We start from the raw sequence: 20688 nt of genomic DNA on the forward strand, positions 1-20688 counted from the left end.
ATGATGTAATATAAAATATATAGTATGGACCTTATAAATTATAAGATATAGGTATCTAATACTTATTCTTAACAGTAACATATTTCCACATTATAAATTTATATATATTCCGATATAAGTTAGTTTTTATCAAATTTACAGGAAATTGAAAAGAGCACTGATATTTTATTATCTTTAAATGTCTATTTATTTTTAGTATTTATAAAATATATTATATAATATAATATTGATTTTAATCTTGTTTCCTAAACAACACAAATAAAAATAAAATAATGACATATCAAAATTTAAAAAGCAAACTTGAATCACGTTTGTTAGGACGGGTGCTAAATGAAGACGCTTCCTCTCGTCTAGGCAGGAAATAAGGGAATCCACTGTCATTGTCTCACCCAGTATCTGGACCGCCTTACTAACGGTTTTACATAACAACCGTTATTACAGTTTAATATTCCAAAGATGTTTAATTATAAGGGCTTAAGCGAAACAATACTTTTGCAATCCTATCGTATTTTTTTTCTATGAGATGGAGACATTAAAATTTTAAATTTCCTATCGCACTGTAAAGTGTAGGGTTTAATTCACATAAAAAGGAACCTGTCGTCGCCGGTATTCTAATATATCATTAGAATACAATATGTAACATCATGACAGGAGCTCATGATATGCGAGCTGCGTCATAGTACCCGGCCTCCCGACACAGACACTATATAGTTGGAATTTAGATAATAATTGCTTGCATTAAATAGATAAACCATCACAGTTATTTCAAAGTAACTCACGTCTTTAAACCATGCCTGTGTTTTAATAGCAACAAGTTCGTTTTGTTTCCTATAAGAGCTTCCAAATGAAGAAAGCGGATACTTTATATAATAGAAGAGATAAACATTACTACCATGGTGAGATAAAAGTGTTTCAGTACAAATAAATTTTACAAGATAATTTCTAAATGCAACAAAGCTGTTATTAAAATCTAGCTTCAACATCTCGCTTGTTTCTTTCTTAATACTTTACTTGCAATTAAGTTCAATAATTATTTTTACTGTCGTTTCAATTGTATTATTAGGCTAAAAGGACAAAAATATTTGACAGAATTTGCGAGCTAAGAAAGCAAATCGCATTAGACAACACAAATAAAACTCTAACAAATAAAAATATAATTCTGACAAGTCGTAAATATGAAATAACGATGAACTTCAAAACAAAAAGATGAATAATTAATTTGGTTAAATAAAAACATGTTATTGCTTCATCGTAATGTGAGGCGTTTATCATAAGATAAAAAGATTGATCAATAAAAGTCAGCACGGAGGTCGCTGGAGCGTTAACAGAAGTCCGATATTTCTAGTGTCCTTATTAGCGAAACGGCTCCTTGGAAAAAAGCTCTGAATCAATAATGCACATTCATATTAAATAAACAGCAATAGATGGAATGGTCAGATAGTGGAGCTGACAACAAAAAATTAAGTCGCTTTGCCGCATACCGTTCCCATATGCGATAACACTTAAGTGCTTATATTTAGTGCGCGCACCCTTGACATATGTCTTTTTATGTTTGAACGTAGGTTCGCGTCGGTTGTGGCTCGCCTCTTATCTGTCCTAGCAAACAATCACAACGTCCGTAGCTCGCCCCGATAACTCCGACGCACTATGCAGACACAAATAAATTGTACATTTCATTTACGCACTGTATGTGCATATGAAGTGATAGGGATCGCCTAAAAAGTTATCATTACATCTTCGTTTAATCAAGTTATTAAATTGTTAAATATCAAAGCTTTTTTATGCCCCACCCCACCGTCTTCGGTGGTTTGTGATTTTGTGACAAGAAGAAACTCATCGAAAATTGTTAATATAGGAAACTTCACGTAAAAACATGTGGGTATACCAGCCGATGTACATGTTTAAGTGATCAAACCACTACCTATGGGAATCCGAACATGGAATCAATAATAATATTGAAAAAATATCGATCAAGGAAATAAATGTAACGATAATCGTTAAAATTGATTCAAATAAAGTGAAACGGAAGGAAAATTCATTACTTTTATCAGACGGTAAACCCGCTACGGGTTTACATCACACTGTCCCCGACTACCGTCATCGTGGTATTCTGCAGAACGTAGCTCCGTCAATACGAACGTGTCTGCTATGACGTTCACAAATAAGTTCGAAACCCACTGCATGTCTGTATAATTAATATATGACTGTAATTCATTGTATCTTGAATAGTTTTCTTAATTTAGTTCAATATCTAAGAATGTTAGATAGTAATAATTCCGTCTATAATAAACCGCATCGCTGCATGCATTCGTTCCTTTGTCTCTATGTATGTATGTCAAGTGCATTTTATTTGACGTAACGGTGACGGATTGCAGCGATGCCTTCGAATGACATTAAGCGAGGACACGACTGATGCATAATGATATTGATTATTACCTGGCCTCTTACAATTGTACATTATAATTATTAGCATTGATTTAAACTAATCTTCGCATTTCCCGAGTGGTATTTTATATTATCTTCAGGCTTTTTACTTTAGCATACGCCAGCCCAATCGAATCCTTTCCAGTAAACGACTACATCGTTATTGATGAAACAACAATAAGTTTTATTTTTAATGTATGGCCGATATATATAAACATTATTTCATTTAAGTTCATTAATCATTATATGTAAATGACTCACAGTCAATGTTACTCGTGTCATATTAATTCCCCTTATCCGGATATAATTACCTCATCAGTCTCATGTGTACTGATCGTTCGAGTCACAGTAACACTGCACCAGTATACTCCGAGCCAGGAGCTGCTGATCGCTTGATCCATATAATATTATTATCAAACAAACTCTCTGCGAGTGAAGCACAAAGAGCTTTACGCAATTGTCAGGAAGCGGCCAATTATATCACATTAACATTACAAATTATAGACTTGATGAAACGGACTTGGTATAATATACATTCTTTATAAGCTGGTTCATATATATAGATGTGACCGCGACCTCGGTGTGCAACGCCCTTAAAACAAAGAATAGGATTCCAATAACAGCTTGGCGTATCAGGAAACACGCTGTATGTCACATGCTTAGTTATTACGATGTGACCTCGATGGCATAAAGCATTACAGGGAAATGTACAGCAGAAAACCAACAGCGGTGTTATAATCGCGTTAAATGATAACATTTATAATATAATTTCCACATAAAAGGTTTCTCACCGAAACGTCCGTTCCGAAGTTTGTTTTTTATTATACATTACATCAGTGTATGGGAAAACAAAAACAGGAAACGACCGACGGCTGCGACGGCGACACGCGATGGAAATTATAATTTCGATTAACGAATCGATGGATCGAGGAGGAAGACACCGCGGACATTATAACACAGACTAGAGGCGTACATTGTCATAGATATGCATATAATACCCGATGGACTGTTGAAAACATGCACACAAATATATTCATACAATGTAAGCTTTATATTTAGATACACTGTTTAGACACTGCGTTTATGTCAAGAGATTAGTGTATAAGAATACTTAATAAACTAACTGTATAACCGAGGGTAATACTAAATCCGCAGCGGTCAATTAACTGGTAATTTTCTTCATTTTCTATATTGTTACCTTACCTTACCTTGCCTATTATATCATTATATGTGACAGAAACAATATAATATTTTAATATTTAACACTGGAGGTGAAATAATTTCTTTCTGTAAGGTCTGCATATAGCAAGTTGTCTGTGGACGTGATGTGTGTAGACTCAATTAAAACAGTCGGTCGTTAGTTCCTTGATGTTTCACAGCGTTTTATTCGTTTTATAACATTTGTGTCGTTTCCGGTCCATAAACTGTAATGAACACCTCACAGATAATTTAATGATATTTTTTTAGTGCATTATATTAATAAATTATTAACCGAACGTCGGGATTACGTTCAATAATCGCGTCGACTGAATATACAGGACATGTTTGTTCGTCAATCTGAACACGTATTAGAAGTGGGGAAGTGCGTATCCGGTTTTTAATTATATGTTGGAGGAATCAGCCTGGTGTCCGTAGTTCGGTGTACAGAGCACGTGTTTCGTGACTACTAGCTGTTTTGTACGATATTTATCTACAATCTCTGTAATTTTATTATGGAGCGATAGTTATAATATGATGGTGTCATTTGAAAGATACTATCAGGGTGGTTAACCGTTTCTTAAAACATATAAACGATTCACGAACAAACACAAACATGTTTTAAATTTATAAATATGTATATAGGGTGAGGACGCGGAGGAAGATTGAAAATAATATATGAAGGGTTTAACTACTCCATAGATTAAGCATTCGTAATATTAAGAAAAGTGAGTTATCAATTACTATCACTTGTGATCAAAATATATTAAACAGTTTTTTTTAAATCACACCGCATAAATGACCTTTAAAAAAATTTGATATTTATTTTCGTTATTTTATTGTAGTGTGAGGTTTATATATGTAAAAAAATAAGTTTTTCTAAAAATTGCTATTACGCTAAGTTTAAATTAATTAAAAATATTGTTTAAGATTTATTATTTCCTTTAGGTTAGAATCTTCAAACTATAACATGACGGTCACGAACGCCGAGAAAATGTTAACATTAAAAAGCTTTTGTTCTCAAAGTGTTGAACACAATAGATAATGGCCCATCTTAGCCGGCTTACGGAGTGCAGTTTTCAATATGCCTAGCCGTAATAACCTAGTCTTGAAGCACGCTTCTAAACTGCACACTGCATACATAGCTGAATCTTGTGACTTCAGTCAAGTTTAACTTGATAGCAGTGAAATGTAAATGAAGGCTCGAATCTGGCTATTATGTGTCGATAATCGATATAAAACATTTGGTTGAACTACGACTTCCAGTCTACACGACAATTGTGAAGTCAATCCTATGTTCAAAGCTTATATAATAGTCGGACAATGTGTGAACCGTATGCGGGCCTACTCCAGGGTTATTGCTCCACCACAAATTACCCCCATGATCTGGTCACATAGTGATACCATCTCTGAATGAACTTATAACTTTCTTGACGCTGCAAAAGCTTACATTGTTACGGTAAATTAGTTTTCAGGTTACGAGTTCAGCATTAGTCATTTTAATAGGAGCTTGTGGTGAGCGGCGTACGACCAGCAGTCATTAATAAGAAATTAACGATTGTAGGTACAGTGTTCGTAATGAGTCCATCAAAATATTTCCTGTAATGATAATAGGTTTTACTCTACAAATATAATGTTTAAAAATAGCACTCGAGCAAAGGTCTGTACTAAGATAATAACATGACTTTAGGCCATGATCAATGGCATTTACAATACTAGGCGATCAATAAATGATATATACAAAAGAATAACGTTATAAACAGAAGTTACTACAATAAGTTAAAATCAGATATTGTATATTTATATCGTACATACATAAACATATTTTTCATTTCTATAATAAGTTTAACATTGTACAAAGGCTGGTTAAGTTAGAGGTGGATTTGAGTTCAACTACAGTTCTGAAGTTTTTTTCAAGAGGTGTTTAAAGTTGTCCTTAATATAAATTATATTCAGTGTGATATTACTGATGACTGTCACTATGGAGTTTGCTCGTTTATGAGAACATTGATGGATTTATGTTTAATACACTTTAACGTGTAAACTAGTCAACATATTGTGATGGAATAGTTTGGACATTAGAATAATTACTATGATTATGCGGAATCTTCGTGTGGGTCCGACTGAATACAACAAAACTTTGTATTTCGTATGAGGTCGCAACACACACGAGACAGATGGCGCTAGGGGACGGGATGTTATTTGAGAACTTTATTAATTTCTCTGTAAAATCTATCTCGAAGTCAAGATGCTTGTAATTAATGAAGATTTTTTCTATCATGCATTAAATTGTGTTACCTACGAACAAAGAGGGAAACTTACTGACAAGAGCTATTACAATGTTTCATGTTCCTAACGATGATATTGGAGTCAACTATCTTTGTGATTCTGTGAATAAGGAAGCATACAGTGACCACCTCACTTAGATCAATTAAAGTTACTACAAACTTTCAGACAAATAATCAAATTTCCATAAAATCATTATCAAACGTTGACAACATCCCCCTCTATAAATTTCTCATAGGTATATTTTCCGAGTGCAGGTTTCGGTATCAGTGTAAGTTTTCGTATGTACAATGTTATAATATTTAAATGTATTTCTTATAAATTTGTTAGAGGTCTGTTCATAATGTATTATGAAGTCGTCGATCTCTTTAGGAAGGGTCTCGTATTAATCACAGCGTGTTATTTTTATAAAACTGGTTCCATACCTCCGGACCTTTCCAACAAAAAATATTTAAGAGCTCGACTTATTGAATAAAAAGTAAACGACGCATACAGAATGTTGCATTCATTGTATCCGTAATATAAGTCTTCTTATAAATTTAGTTAGACATTTATGTATTAACTGTTAACATATTTTTTGCCGGACATATATCCATGAAGTCTTTTTTCTATGTTTATGTGTAAAATTGTCTAACGTCCCTAAGGTATCGTACATGTGTGTGAGTGTCCTGTAATACACACACAGCCGGAACACAGCGATACATTTTCAGTTATCTCAGAGCGATTGAAGTCAAGGTTGTGGAACGACTCACACATATCCAGCTACATACATAACTACGATTTAATAATAACGTAACTTTAAACTATAAAATACACATCATCTGTAGGTAAGATGTTCCAGGCTGAGTTTTTTGTGCCGCTAGTCAGTCGTGTCGTAGACGTATGTGACAGCCCACGTCACACGTCACACGACACTTAAATCTCAATCTATGTACAGTGCATTATAATGCGGAGCGCATCGCACGTATTTTTAGCGAACGTCCCACGAGCCGGGATGCTATTGAATGCGGATCGGGGTCGACGACCGCCTCCTACACTCGCAGTCGCACTGACCGTACGTACCATTAAGACATTATAAAACATTCAAGTATTCACGTCAGCAGCCCATGACCCGACGACTGACCTACACGACACGACAGGACACCCCACGACACGACACTCAGACGACCACACCGCTAAGCCTCTTATCACATCTGTATTGTTTTCATTCGCCTCAACCGATCTGAACTTTTGCATTGAATTAATTACAACCGTCCTTATCATATTAAACGGTCATCTCATACACGATGGATTGTATAATTATGTTAAATAATTCTTTAACATCAGAGATTATTATTAAGAAATATACGAATATATTCATAATACTGTACCTGTAACCTGTTGTTGTTAATTATAACACTGATATAATATACCGGTCTGTGCGCTATGTTCATGTAGCGGATAGTTAGCACGTTCGTAGGGAAGGAGAATTGATGGCATCGCACGCTTCTATGACTCGGGATTGGTTTGGCTTTTATATTAAATAATAAATAACGAGAAGAACATTCAGACGGTTCTGAACACGAATAACAATATACTGAACAGTATTGCTGTGGAACTATCATATGATATTAACCTCTAGACATCTACTGATATAATTCAAGTCCGATTAAAATAAAACACCTTACATACATCGAATACTTTAAGTGTCGTGGAATTTCACACCAATTAAAGATCACGCATTTATCTTCAGATTACAAACGACATACAAGTCGTTTAAATTTCCTAATAATTTTAATATAATGTTGTGTAATACTATTTTATTAGTCATCGGTCACTTAAAGAACGCTACTTTAGAGTGATAAGTTAAATCTACATCTCAGAAGTAATCTGTTATAAGTTCAACCTGTGAGCGGCGGACCACTGCCGCAAGTGCTGTACGAATGTTCGTTTACGACATTACACTCTGTTTTACAATTTACAACGCAAGGAGCAATTTCTCAACGAATAAATAATTTTATTAGACGGCCGTTAAAACGACAGGGCGTTGTTTACGATACGCATTATATTAAGCAGATATTATTACTATTATATACTTTGTGATTTCTGATAACGACAATATATGTTATACAACAAAAAAATATATATTGTGAGATATAATAAATACATATAAATCTATTTGCCGACATCGACGTGAATGGAGTGTTCGCACGACGTAACACGTACAGGTTTCAAAAATTATGTCAAACAGAAAATTTGTACTCTTTTTTTTATAATTCATTTAATTCTTTATTTTCATGTTTTATAAAAACGCAATGGTAGATGTAAACAAACGATATATACTTATATTTAGCACTTTAACAACAAAATATAGAATTATTTGTATAGTTTAGTATAAAGTCAATTTATAGTCGTACATACAATATTCAGTATAGCACTAGAATATCAGTTCTCAGTCTTATAGATGCAAATGATGTAATTCAAAATGTAGTATTAGACTAGTTGGTAAGTATTGTAACTATTGGAGAGTTCGTGAACAATAATAAAGATCTCAACAGGTTCGTATCGAATTATTGCTATATATAAAATAGCCACTTTTTTTTTCTTAAGAGGACAGCTAATTCGACGCTGTCAGTCGATATAGCTTATGGATGTATGAGCCGTAGGGCTGAGCTCTTATGGTTAGACGAGGCGATCGGCTCGAGGAAATGGAGCGTACGTAACGCCGTGATTGGATTTAAATCGTGTTACGATCAAATGCAACGCTGATGCATCGATATCAAAGCATGAACGTATCATGTACGGTACAACACTATCGATAGAATCTATCATACGGATAACACATTGACAGCTTATGTTGTATCTAACTTACATATAGCGTGGAAAAGATTTTGATTTATGTATAGTTAAAAATAAAAATATGGCAAGAAGGCGTAGTGGAGATGATGAAATGAAAGTCAAGGACCATTTAGTGTGATCGTAACAAACAAATTAGAGATTAAATTTTCTATAGATAATTCTGTTATATATTAATACATATACAAAACTACTTTCTTTCCTGTATTTTGTTATAATTGCCTATTTATTCAAGTTTATTAGAGGAATAATTCGAAATATAATATCTTTTACAAAAATCACTCATAGTGTGAATGTGAATATTTATATGTATTTGCAGCCAAACGAAGATTTTGATCTCATTAACCTTGAGATCATTTTTAATGTATTAATTAAAGACAAGTTATTATTTATACATTTGTAAATATGTCCACTGTATCGACAGATAAGGAGCAACGTTTCGGACTGCCTGTTTGTTTATTCTCAAATAGTTTGTCTCAATTATATAACTTTAAAGATAAATGGTATTGAATAAATAGCAGTTTATAAGACAAGGTTCCGAGTATTGTTGAACAGTGCGTCATCGTATATCCGCGAGGATACACTGTGAGTTAGCGGTTACTGTCAAGAATTACAATGACTTCCTGACAACAGTGTCACTACCACTGGAACTACCGTCTATTATATACGTACATGTATATAATGCACTCCTCGAACAAAACAGGAAGGTCTTAGTTACAAGGTGCTAGCAGTACCTGGTGGCGATAACGAAATCCGACTCGGAATCATTACAATGAGAAATTATCGATACTGATTTACTGTTCAGAATAAAAGTTAGACACGAAAGAAAACGAATCATATGTAGGTACGGCATTGAATAGTAGAACTGTCTTTAATCCACGAAAGGAAGAACATTCGCAAAGAAAAGATTAACGTCACAAATGTAACATTAATATTTCAGGGAAACAGAGGCGCACATGTCTAACAGCACAAATTCTACAAATACGTTATTGGTATTATGTGGAAAATAGTTGGTGACTTTTTTCTGTCCTTTTGCAATTTAGTACCTCAAGTCTGAATTTTCGTCATATCTACACGGGAAGTATATATTTTTTTGTAATATATTTTGACGATTGAAAATGTGAAGTAGGTATACATGTATGACGAGGGTAGTTCTTAAAAAAATGTGCCAATGTTAACGTTGAAAAAACCATTGGTTTAGGGCTGGCGTCCAAAAAAAAAAAATCAACCGTCTCCATCTAATTCACAAATCTCCCCTAAGCTCGAGAGCGACATTCATTGTTACGGTTGAACAAAAAAGATTTTGGTTGCGCCGGAGACGTATTTTTTTTGCGATAAAGCAAAAAAGCGCCTAAAACATGTAACGTTCTGGCGTTGCTTACCAATGGCAACCAGCCCATGGCAATGGATCGGGAAACGATCGCCATGGGAGCGACGTTCATGCATGGTGTTTTAGGCTCCGGATAATCACCTCGGTCGATGGCGTAACATCACTTTTCATCTCCCAAGCAACGCGGTCAGCTGGTACCACCAGTACGTCGAGCACTGCACATCCTCGCCATCACACACTCACACACACACACACAGGCACACTATCGATCACACACTGTTGTACACTGATATCACATATACACAGCACTATAGTAGCCCGCGGGACGAGCAGCGTGCTCTATGAACGCCGATGCATTGGCGGCAGTGCGCCGCTGTCCCGGGCGCGCAACAGCTGACGGGAGGCGCACTCCCCTCGCCCCGCGGACCGCTCCTCAGCCCCTCGCTGCCCCCGGTGTCCCCCACTTGCCTCACCCCCCCGCTGAGCTGGTGCGTGCGCCACACCCCCCGCCTCGTCCCTCACCCCACCTCTAATCCATTATTTACGGACGGACGACCGGTTTCAGGCGCGTTCGCTGTACCCGCCGCTTCACGATCGTTCAAATTTAATGCCCTTCCTATGTCCGGCCTCTAATGCGATAAGATTACTTACGCTGAGCCATGCGACTTCGGATGTTCCAAGCGATCCTTATAACCTCTGTTCATTTGAACGCGATCATTTTAATTCTCTGGTCGGCTTCACACACGTATATTCACACATAATTCAGTTCGGTGGTCCTTTTATGTCCTCGATAAGTTGATGTGTATGACAAGCCCATAGAGTGAACGACCCTTAGGCAGGCATCGACTGGCACTGAAAGCTCTAAAACAACTATATACGATCGTGGAATATCTGTTGTAAGCCACAGGCACAGACAAGTTGTAAATCATCAACAAATCATAAAAGCACAATAAACATTAAATGTGGAAAGGAACACGAGTAATTATTTGTGGTCTTTTGAATGCATGTGTATAGAGTAACAAGTTTTAACAGAGGATTCAACACCCACCCTTATACATTTAAATAAACGAAAAGCTTTCACACAACTAAACAACAATCTCTGTTCTCTTTAAATCAACGGCTTATCTCTCACATTTATCTACGTTCCAAGAAAGTATCAAAAATTATGATATGGTAATTCTCAGAACATAAAAAACTTTTTAATCCGGGCATCTTTAGACGGTAAGTAATTCACAGAAATCCTAATTTGTAATGAATTTTCTAGTTACAGGATTAATGATCAATCACTTGCAGTCGAGATGTGACAATATATTCAGTACAAAGAGGGCAATATGAATTGCGTGGTTTCAAGAAGTGAATAGAAAATTGAAGGAACAAATATATTTCACTATATAAAGTTCTTACAAACAAAACAATAACATTAGATCATTGTTACTACATTACATATTAAAATGCTACATTAGAGAATATAAATTTAACTAAACGGATAATATAATATTCGGTCGTTAATTTTATTATGTGCAAGGTATTTGTGTTTGGGAATTCAATACTGCGTCAATTATAATTAATGTATAAATCGATCCGGGGAGCACGATATGTTAAAACCAGAACTAGATCAAGGCATACATCGGTACGAGCAACAACGTGTGCGGGACCACCACGGCGCTCTGCATCCGTCTCAGAAGGATCACGTTCTAATTATTTTTAGTCATTAGATACAGTGAAATGTAACGCTGATCATGCACCACCTCCGTCAGGTTGCTCCGAGGGACGAGGTTGGACGGTGGACGGTAGTGTCTCATTACGACGTTCCCGGTAATATTATTACCGGTCGAACGAGCCCTGAGATGCCTACCCTGAGATCCACTTTCGGACAGCCATAGAAATCACGTAGTTCGCGGAACTTTGTTACCTGTGGTGCGACAGAGCACCGCGCCAAGGTGAACGCTCGGGCCAAGGACGACCCGGCCCGGCCTGGAGGGCGGGGGAGGGGAGGGTGTAGTCACGGGGCCCCCTTGCATCTCCGCCGTACCCGAGTAAAAACGCTTCAAACCTTCGAGGACGGGCGTTGCAACCCAGCAAAAAAGGGCCCGACGGAATAAATAGAAAACGGCACAAAAAAATAGGAGACACACAAATAACAGGGGTCTCGAATAACAGAACTAGTTGCGTACCCGTGGAGTCGACTGTCAAAAGAATATGAACAGTTCGCTTGTCACCTGCGCCTACGCATGCGAGTCGCGGAACACACGCTCTGCGCCGACGTTCATATGATGTAATAATATAACATTGTAGAGAAAAACAGCTAACGGAAGAAGAAACCGGCCCCGGCGACAACCCGCCGCTAATCACTTCACATTATATGCTATTATTATATTTACAAGCCTAGGACACGACATACGGTGATGGTTATTAAATTTCACTCACAGAAAATGTTAATAATACTTAATGTATAAACCGGCTCCCTAGCTATATTTAAAAACTTCGCTGGACAATAGCAATTGTATTGAATATTAGATATTCAAAGCAAAATATTATGATCAAGACAGGTGAGAGTTGTAGGTATCTCTGCTTATTTATAACAATCGTAATGAAGAATTGCAATGAGTTATTTTTTCCTTTCTTCGGAAACAATGGCAAAGCTTTCATCATTTGGAATCATTCTATTGCCTGTTATATCACCGTTTATAAATAGAATCTGATGGAGTCGCTGGTCGGCGTGGAAGCAAGGAGCCCTCGTGTCCTGTGCCTCTCTAGCGTTACAAACAAGGAGCGAGAGAGAAAGAGACGAGCTAGTGTTACAGTTAAGCAGGAACTCTATTTATATGCAAATACATCCTCATAGTCGACACCTGTTTGCGTATTCTCAGCACTCGCCTCGTCGGCTTGTGGCGACTCCGTCTCCGATATCTTTTTGATTATGCTTTACAAAATCTTCTTTAACGAGCTGGCTGAGGCGCGCGGTTGGGATTGGAAACATTTACTCCATAAATTTAGAGAAAATCATAATCCATCAAAAAAGTTAGATCAATTCGTACAGACACTCGTGGTCGTCTTAATTTATTTTATTTTATTATGAATAAATTTGGCCGGAATATTTTTATAATATTATTATTATATGTTTGCATATAGTTTATACTTCCAACGTACCTATTGTATATGGTTATTATGTAGGTAGTTCAAGTTTGAGTATCATATGTAATTATGTACATTTGTTATGAATATTTCTACCACGACCTCCATATTCCCTGTGTTATATAACTCTTGACCTTAAGGCTGTCCTGGCAGAAATCGCCTTTGAACGTTAAAGCCGCCTCTGTGGCTATTGTTTCTATTATATAATTGTTTTCTTCACTTTGAAAATTGTTATCATAACATGAACAATAAGTACTATGTAATAAAAAGTTTTTCGTGTTGAGCTGACCTTTGACCCGGGTCTCAACATAAATATTTTCTTTTCAATCACAATATACCTCCAAAATTAAAAACGTTGCCAGTTTCAAAGTATTATTTTCTCTATACAACAAAAGGGCATCGTTACTTGAAACAAAATATATGATATTACTAGTTATCTCAGAGCAATCACCGCTTCACCTCCGAATTACGTCAAGGTCGGATGAGTATCGCTAATAATTTTAAGGACCGTGACAGATTCCTAAGATTCTAGTTAAATAATAACTACGAAATAAAGAATAATTGTTTCAAACTAGGCGAATACAAACACGCGAACATATTTTGTAGAATTTAATAATTCACAAACAAGCGTATTATGCGTAGCGTATTTTTTCACAGTAACATTTCGCCGATCCCTGGTTGGACGGATAAAGAAAAGAATTAGGAAGTTTGCAACGTCCATTTATCATGAGAGTCGGACGGGGAGTGGGGACTTGAAAGTATTTCTGTGTACGTCTGCCAGGGCATGTATGATGGTGGCTTATTGTTTATTATTACAAAAACTTATGTAACAATATGGACATATATACAGTAGCGTTTCTTAGAAAATGACTACCCTTACAACGAGTTATCTAATCTAAGTATGTAATATCAAGGATAAGCTGTTAATTATAATATCTGAAGCTCACCGGCGGCCGAACATGACCACTCGTATGTAAATCTGATACTGTTACAACTTCAGCCGCTATACGTCATTGAGACATTCTATCGATGTAAAAAACAATGTCTCAGTATTCAGCTGGTTGTCGAGAGTGCGTCGGCCCGGCCGTCCTTCCATGCCCTTCTGGTCGACGTCTTTGCTAACATAATAACCATTTCTTGGAAAACTTGCGGTGTTTATACACTAATAAACGAGTAGTGTTACTTTCATTGCTGAGTATTTATAATGGTCTTTATATTAAACATGTGTAATTGAGTAATGTTAAATGAAAATGATTAAACCCAGCAATCACTATACATGATGTGATGTCGTTTGTTACTAAATGATCAATTATTTTTGCACAGACAATTAAATCTAAAATCATTAATTATAACAGATTCCATCAATGCAAAGTTAATGACCTCTGTTTTATTATTCGTAATTACCTTTAAGACCGAAAATAATTAAAAATTGTCGATCTCAACCGGTTGCGCCGAGTTAATAATAATATAAAGAGTCAGAGATATTTCATATACAAAAAAAATAATGTTTTTTTTTTATTATCACCAAATTTAAATGCTAAAAATTCAATCGGAACACCTTCAGGAGAGCGGAGTACTTTAGGAATCCGCTGCGTGAAGTTATAATAAAACTTGGTGCTTTGATGTCAGCAGCCAGAATCCGTCAGGGGTGGTGGTGTGGTGGTAGCACTTCCTTAACATCGCATCTCAAAGGAGGGAGGCGCCACTGATCTGGATTGTGACGCCTCTCTCGCTCTGACCTACTAACTCTCACCCGTTTTCGTACCCCGCAGATAGCTTTCCACGCTCCTTTTGGAATATTTATGCGACAGGAACCTTTATAGCGATTAGAATGTCATTTCTTTGAAATATTGATGGCTTTAGTAGCTTATTTCGCACTTTCTATATAAGACATTGCATATTTTACAACCTGTATACGTTGGCGAGAAATTGAAAAGGGATAAAATGGAATTTCTTTAAGTGTATGGAGATAAAAAGAGGTTAAATTTGTTCGAAGTGAAAACAAGCAAGTCTCTATATGTATTGGCACGAGTATATACAGTGCACATACATTTTCATCACATTCCAGCATTTTAAATAAGGTGTAAGGACAGTTAACTCAGGGAACAGAATGTAAATTTTCACCTCCGACTACCACAACTACGCTAAATATTTTCATTAGCTCGAACGGGAAGGAGGTAATATATATTTAACATATCCTATTTAAACGGTCCGAGACGAAGTTCGCGGTAGTCACATACGCGCCGGTTATGTAAGTGTTGTATCAAATTAGGGCCACTAAAAGAACAATCCACACTAGACGCTTGACGACAGCGGTCACAATTTAACAATAAAACAGTCACAGCGACTGACCGTTTCTATACTATTATATTATTACGTCTATATCATATTCGATAGTTCAAAACAGATATATGTTAAATAACCTTTTAAATGAAACTAATATTTTTCAGCAACCGTGATCACATGTATGTGCACATCTTCTGCCCGTGATCACGGTTGCTAAAAGTAACCGAAACGTCAGGAGTATGTAGTTTTAACAAAAAATAAAGCACGCGTAGTATATCCGAATAATATTAGTTTCATTTTAATGAATAAAACTCGCGAAAGTCTTAGAACTCATTAAATAACCTTATTGATACTTACTAATTTACTATGATTAATATCAAGTGTATGTGTAATAAAACTAGGTATATTTTCTCAAACCTGTGAAGTTTGGTCATGTGAAGTGAATTTTCAAGCAAAACCTTCATATTAACATGGCTTCATTCTTACACAAGTAAACGTACCAATATTAGTTTCCAAGTAACATTTTATACATCGCAATACAGGTTTAAATTAATTAGTTCCAACGAGTTAGACTGCATCGAAGGCACTAAGACCCAGTGATAAATCTTGCAAAAGGCATTAACACGAGGAAAGGGCGGCAAAAGTCGACAAAAAGTACAAAAAGATTCGGAGGTGTTCTCAAACGACGATAAACCGATTTAGGGACGATACCATTCGTTGGATCCAATTTGAATATTTCTGACATCTAACAGCATGACGACTTAAAATATTTGACTTAATCTTAATTCGTAGGTTTTGTTTCTAAAATGGTTCGCGTCTAGATTCGTACAAAATAAACAGGGCAATGCTGGAGAATTTTCATTCGAACAAATGAAAGGTAGTGATATTAAAACGGAAAAGCTAACGGTATGTAGTGCGAATGTCGAGCCAAGTATCGTGGCGGTGTGTAATTACGCTCGGCGTTACGTTTGTCGGTGTATTCTAGATAACAGAGTCGGTCTACACAAAGATGCGGGCTGCGCCGGATATGTACTCTCACACTTTGTCCCATCTATAAACTTTAACCGCAATCTGTTGAAAGCGAACATCCCTTATTTTGAGACCTTAAATTCAGAATGATCCTTCGTCATGGATTTGTAAACGTTTATTATTTCATAATGTGATATGTGATAACAAATAACCATGTTTCTAAACCAATCCAGGTGGTGTAAATATCAAGTTTTTTTTATATTAAAAGTTACATGTTATACCTCCTGGGTGGCGTCGTTCTGTTCCGAGCGAACCCCTCTAGTGGGATATCCAATTATAAAATACATATTCAAAGTGTGCACATTCATTGGGTCCGCGTAATACAATTCGACATATTGAGTTACTTGTTGACAAATCCATTACAACGGCTCAAGTGCGCGGATCGACTTATTTAAACAGCCAATGAATCATACTATGGCGTACGTATCGATAACGAGAACCCATTGTCTTATTTTTTAACTTTAATATTCATTTAAAGATAAAGAAAGCCTTTTCCCATGAAAGCACAATCGAAGATCGGTTATAATTAACTTGAAAGTAAATGTAAAACATCATTTTTAGTTTGAAACTATGCAATAACAGTCTGAAGATAAGACAGAGGATAACGATAAAGTTTTATTACACAACACGAAAACTGAGGTAAGTCAGACGGTTAACTGAACTGAACTTAGTTTCCGAGAACTTTGCCTTTAAAATATAAAAATATCCTAAGTCATTCATTGTAAGTAGGATAATAAGTAAAATACAAATACCTCTATTCTTTGAAGATGTATATGCCTGTAAAAGGAACTTTTTTTTAACTATTCAATTTTACGCCTTTACAAGTAGGCTGTTGGTGCATTATGGTTTATTTTAACGAATAGGTAGGTTGGGTACAAAACTGAGATTGCCGTTCATCAGGGAAAGAAAAAGGACGGCATTCTAGTTATCTGTTTCAGACAAATAATATAAGAGAATAGAAAAATAAAAAGTTATTTTTAACGGACATAAGTCAGTGGTTCTGTACGAATTATGTTAATGAAGATATGAATGCGATTAAAGTAATTATATGAACTCATTTGATGTGAAAATCACGGGCTTGAAAGATTATCTGATATAAATCCACGAGTGCCAGAGACACGTTCATATATTATAAGAATGTTTCCAGGTTAATACTAATTATGTTCGTAACATATGAAGTAACTTAGCAGTGATGGAAGCACGTTCGAAGCACCTTTGATCTCGGCAGTACAAGGTAATGTAGGTGTAGGCTAGTTTGTTTCAGAGAACCGTTACACATCATGGTAACAAATAACCTATATATAATGCACGCTTTCCTTGATTATACAGTAAGCAAAGAATGATAAAAGTGTTTAGTTACGTACTAATACATAATTGTATAGGTAGTTACGTATACGCACTGTCGATGAGCTTTAGTTAAGATGTTCAGTTTATTTGTTTTAAGTTAACTACGCCTTTAACTGAAAGTGTAACGTGTTTATGATGCAACAAATATGTCAAGGACACTCCAAGTGAAGGACCATTCTCTCAAAGATTTACAATCAACACTAGGAAATGCTTTCGAGAGGCTTGAGATTTTTTTTCACTATTCCGTATTTCATTACGGAGTATTTTTATAATAAATATTGTTTGAAACTTTAACAATCGAGGAGTAGTGAGTTTTGATAATTCTTATTACAACAGCATTAAAGGTTAAATCTGCATGTGTGTATACCGTTGTATAGAGTATGCGGCCGCCCTGCCGATGTCCGCTCAATTCCCACGGACCTTAAATATGATTGCTTGACTGTACGTACCTGTAAAACAAAACAGTCTTTTGTATATTATTTAACATTACTTAGTAGAATCGCACATGTTCACATTTAGAAGGTTTAGGCAAGATTATTAAAAAAAAAAAACAAAAATAGTCAATAAGGATAAAACAATCATCTTAGTTATCCGAGCGGCCAGAGATGGTTAATGCATATCAACTATAAATATAAACGATACTCAATCAATGGCCATTTAAATACAGCACAATTCTAATTAAAATCAAAATCGATACTTATACTTTCAAATTCTCTGTCTAAAAAAAATATTACCAGTAATAAAGACATATTGAACTCGACTTGTTCTCATGTTGAAAACATTAAAATATGACAGAGCCATGTTTTATATGTTTACATTTGTTTCAAATACGTAGCGATTAGGCAGTTTGTATTCTGGAAGTCGTCGATTGCGGTCGTAGGCGGCCGTTTGTACAAAATGTCAGAACTGCTTATTGATGGAATGATATGGTTGTTATACAAAGTTTAATAATGAACAGAAATCATAAAATATTGTGTTAGACAAATAAATAATAAGGAGTACAACATGCATTGTGCGTTTCGCGATCAAAGAACTTCCCCAAGTTTCCTTTCTGGTATTACAAAACGTATGGCCGCAATCAAATATTACGCTGAGTTGAATCGGTTTCGTTAAACTTGTTGTGGGACGAGGTGTATCCTCGCACACCGTACTGTTCTAATAATCCCATCAGGCTATTCTAGGTCCATGTTATTGTTTCACATACCACGAACCGCTGAAAGCCCTCATTGTACCTTTGTGTTGTTATAAACACGCCTCAGCGCCACGCTATATCAAGGGATGTATCATTTGAGTCGTTTTCATTTAAAACTTTGTTTTCTTACTGATACGTGTCATATTGGTGTCACCCGACTCACAGAGCACAGAAAATGTCTTCTGGGTTTTTAAATTTGAAAACGGCGTTGCTTGGGACATTTTTCATCATCCCGATAAAGATTTAACCGAGCATTTGATCCGTAATCTCGGAGCCTGCGTCTGCCGCGGCTGTTGGTGGAGATATTAGTTTGCCCTAAACTAACATCCTCGTCGCTAGCAAGTCAATATGTGGCGACGTTGCCGCTCCGTGATCAGGCCGACCAGCTGGCGGTACCTGGTTCGTCCTTCAAGATGTTTTTCTCTACGATAGTGATCGATCTCGGTGAAATTGATCCTGAACACTATGCCCGGAGCACGCACTCTCCGCACAACCCTATGGCTGCTCACTACTTGTACTCCTTCCCCTCCTGAGCTCGCGAGGGGATACTTAATCCCCTGTCTATTTCAAACACGTTTTACCTCATTCGTTTCGCGTCCGACAAAAAACTTATTAGATTTACTAGCTCCCGCGATCAATAAATACACTGTTCTGATTTAATACATCCGTAGACGTCGACGACCACTTGTTAAATACCATTTAGGTTGTTATATTTAAAATGGAAACATCTTTTTGTTAAAGTGAAAAAGAAAAAAAAGTTATCTCGTTGCGTACCCAGAGAATATTATAAAAAAAAATCAACGCACGCATAAATTAATAATAATATCTGCAAAACAATTTACGAAAAGAGCATGTTTATAAAGTAGGTATATAAAAATAAATAACATTACGAACTATTAATAAAAAAATTTACATAAAAATATACGAAACCTTTTACAAATTCTACAAGAAATATATCTGATATACATTTGTGATGGAAAAAAATAATTATCAAACGGAATTACTCCACAGATACAAAATTAATTCACACGATTTTATTTAATTAACACGTAAAACGAGTTCCGCGACACAGAAATAATTTAAGTCCAATTTTAATTAATTCAGTTTGTACAGTGTACACACTTACTATGCAAATGAACGCAAAAAATAATAATAATAATGTGGAGAGCTTTAGTTTTAGTTTGTGGAATAAAATTGTTGGAGACGTAATAATGTTGATGGTTAATTGCGGCGGCTCTTATAATAAGGTTAAGTATCGAAGCCGGTGATAAATGAAAATAGTATATGATGGGGGGCGAACTCCCGCGGAGGTCTGCACACATGGACGGACGAAGCTTCGGCACTGAGATGCAATGCATCAGATCTAGCGGGATAAAGTTCGAAGTCGCTGGACAGGGTTTGATTTCGAACTGTTTGTTTACCTTAATATAATACAAGCGCGATGTTAATTCCGATTCTTACTGTAGTTATATGATAGTATACTAAGCTGTGTTATGTTCATATGTGTATGTGTGTATGTGATATTCGCTGTTCTCTCGTATCTCGCGTCCGGTGTTGGTAGTGACACACGCATCTTGTAATAATAGCGGACAACGGGCACGCACGAGCCACGCGTGAGAGCGCCCCT

General features: G+C 36.1%; 1 protein-coding gene across 3 annotated transcripts in view; it reads right to left on the reverse strand.

Annotated features, from left to right (window-relative positions):
* LOC116766323 (zinc finger protein jing) overlaps nucleotides 1-20688 on the reverse strand; it is a 74961-nt gene that overhangs the window by 15276 nt on the left and 38997 nt on the right. The window contains exon 1 of one of the 3 annotated variants that reach the window (XM_061522731.1): nucleotides 10214-10446. The exons of 1 other annotated variant lie outside the window; for it this stretch is intronic. In XM_061522731.1, the coding sequence (XP_061378715.1) occupies nucleotides 10214-10233 (20 nt within the window). In that variant the 5' untranslated portion in view covers nucleotides 10234-10446. Of the gene's footprint in view, nucleotides 1-10124; nucleotides 10447-20688 lie in introns of those variants that run through there. One more of the 3 variants, XM_061522732.1, reaches the window with a different exon arrangement.

Source organism: Danaus plexippus, chromosome 15 (assembly GCF_018135715.1).
Source record: "Danaus plexippus chromosome 15, MEX_DaPlex, whole genome shotgun sequence".
In the NCBI taxonomy this organism is placed as follows: Eukaryota; Metazoa; Arthropoda; class Insecta; order Lepidoptera; family Nymphalidae; genus Danaus; species Danaus plexippus.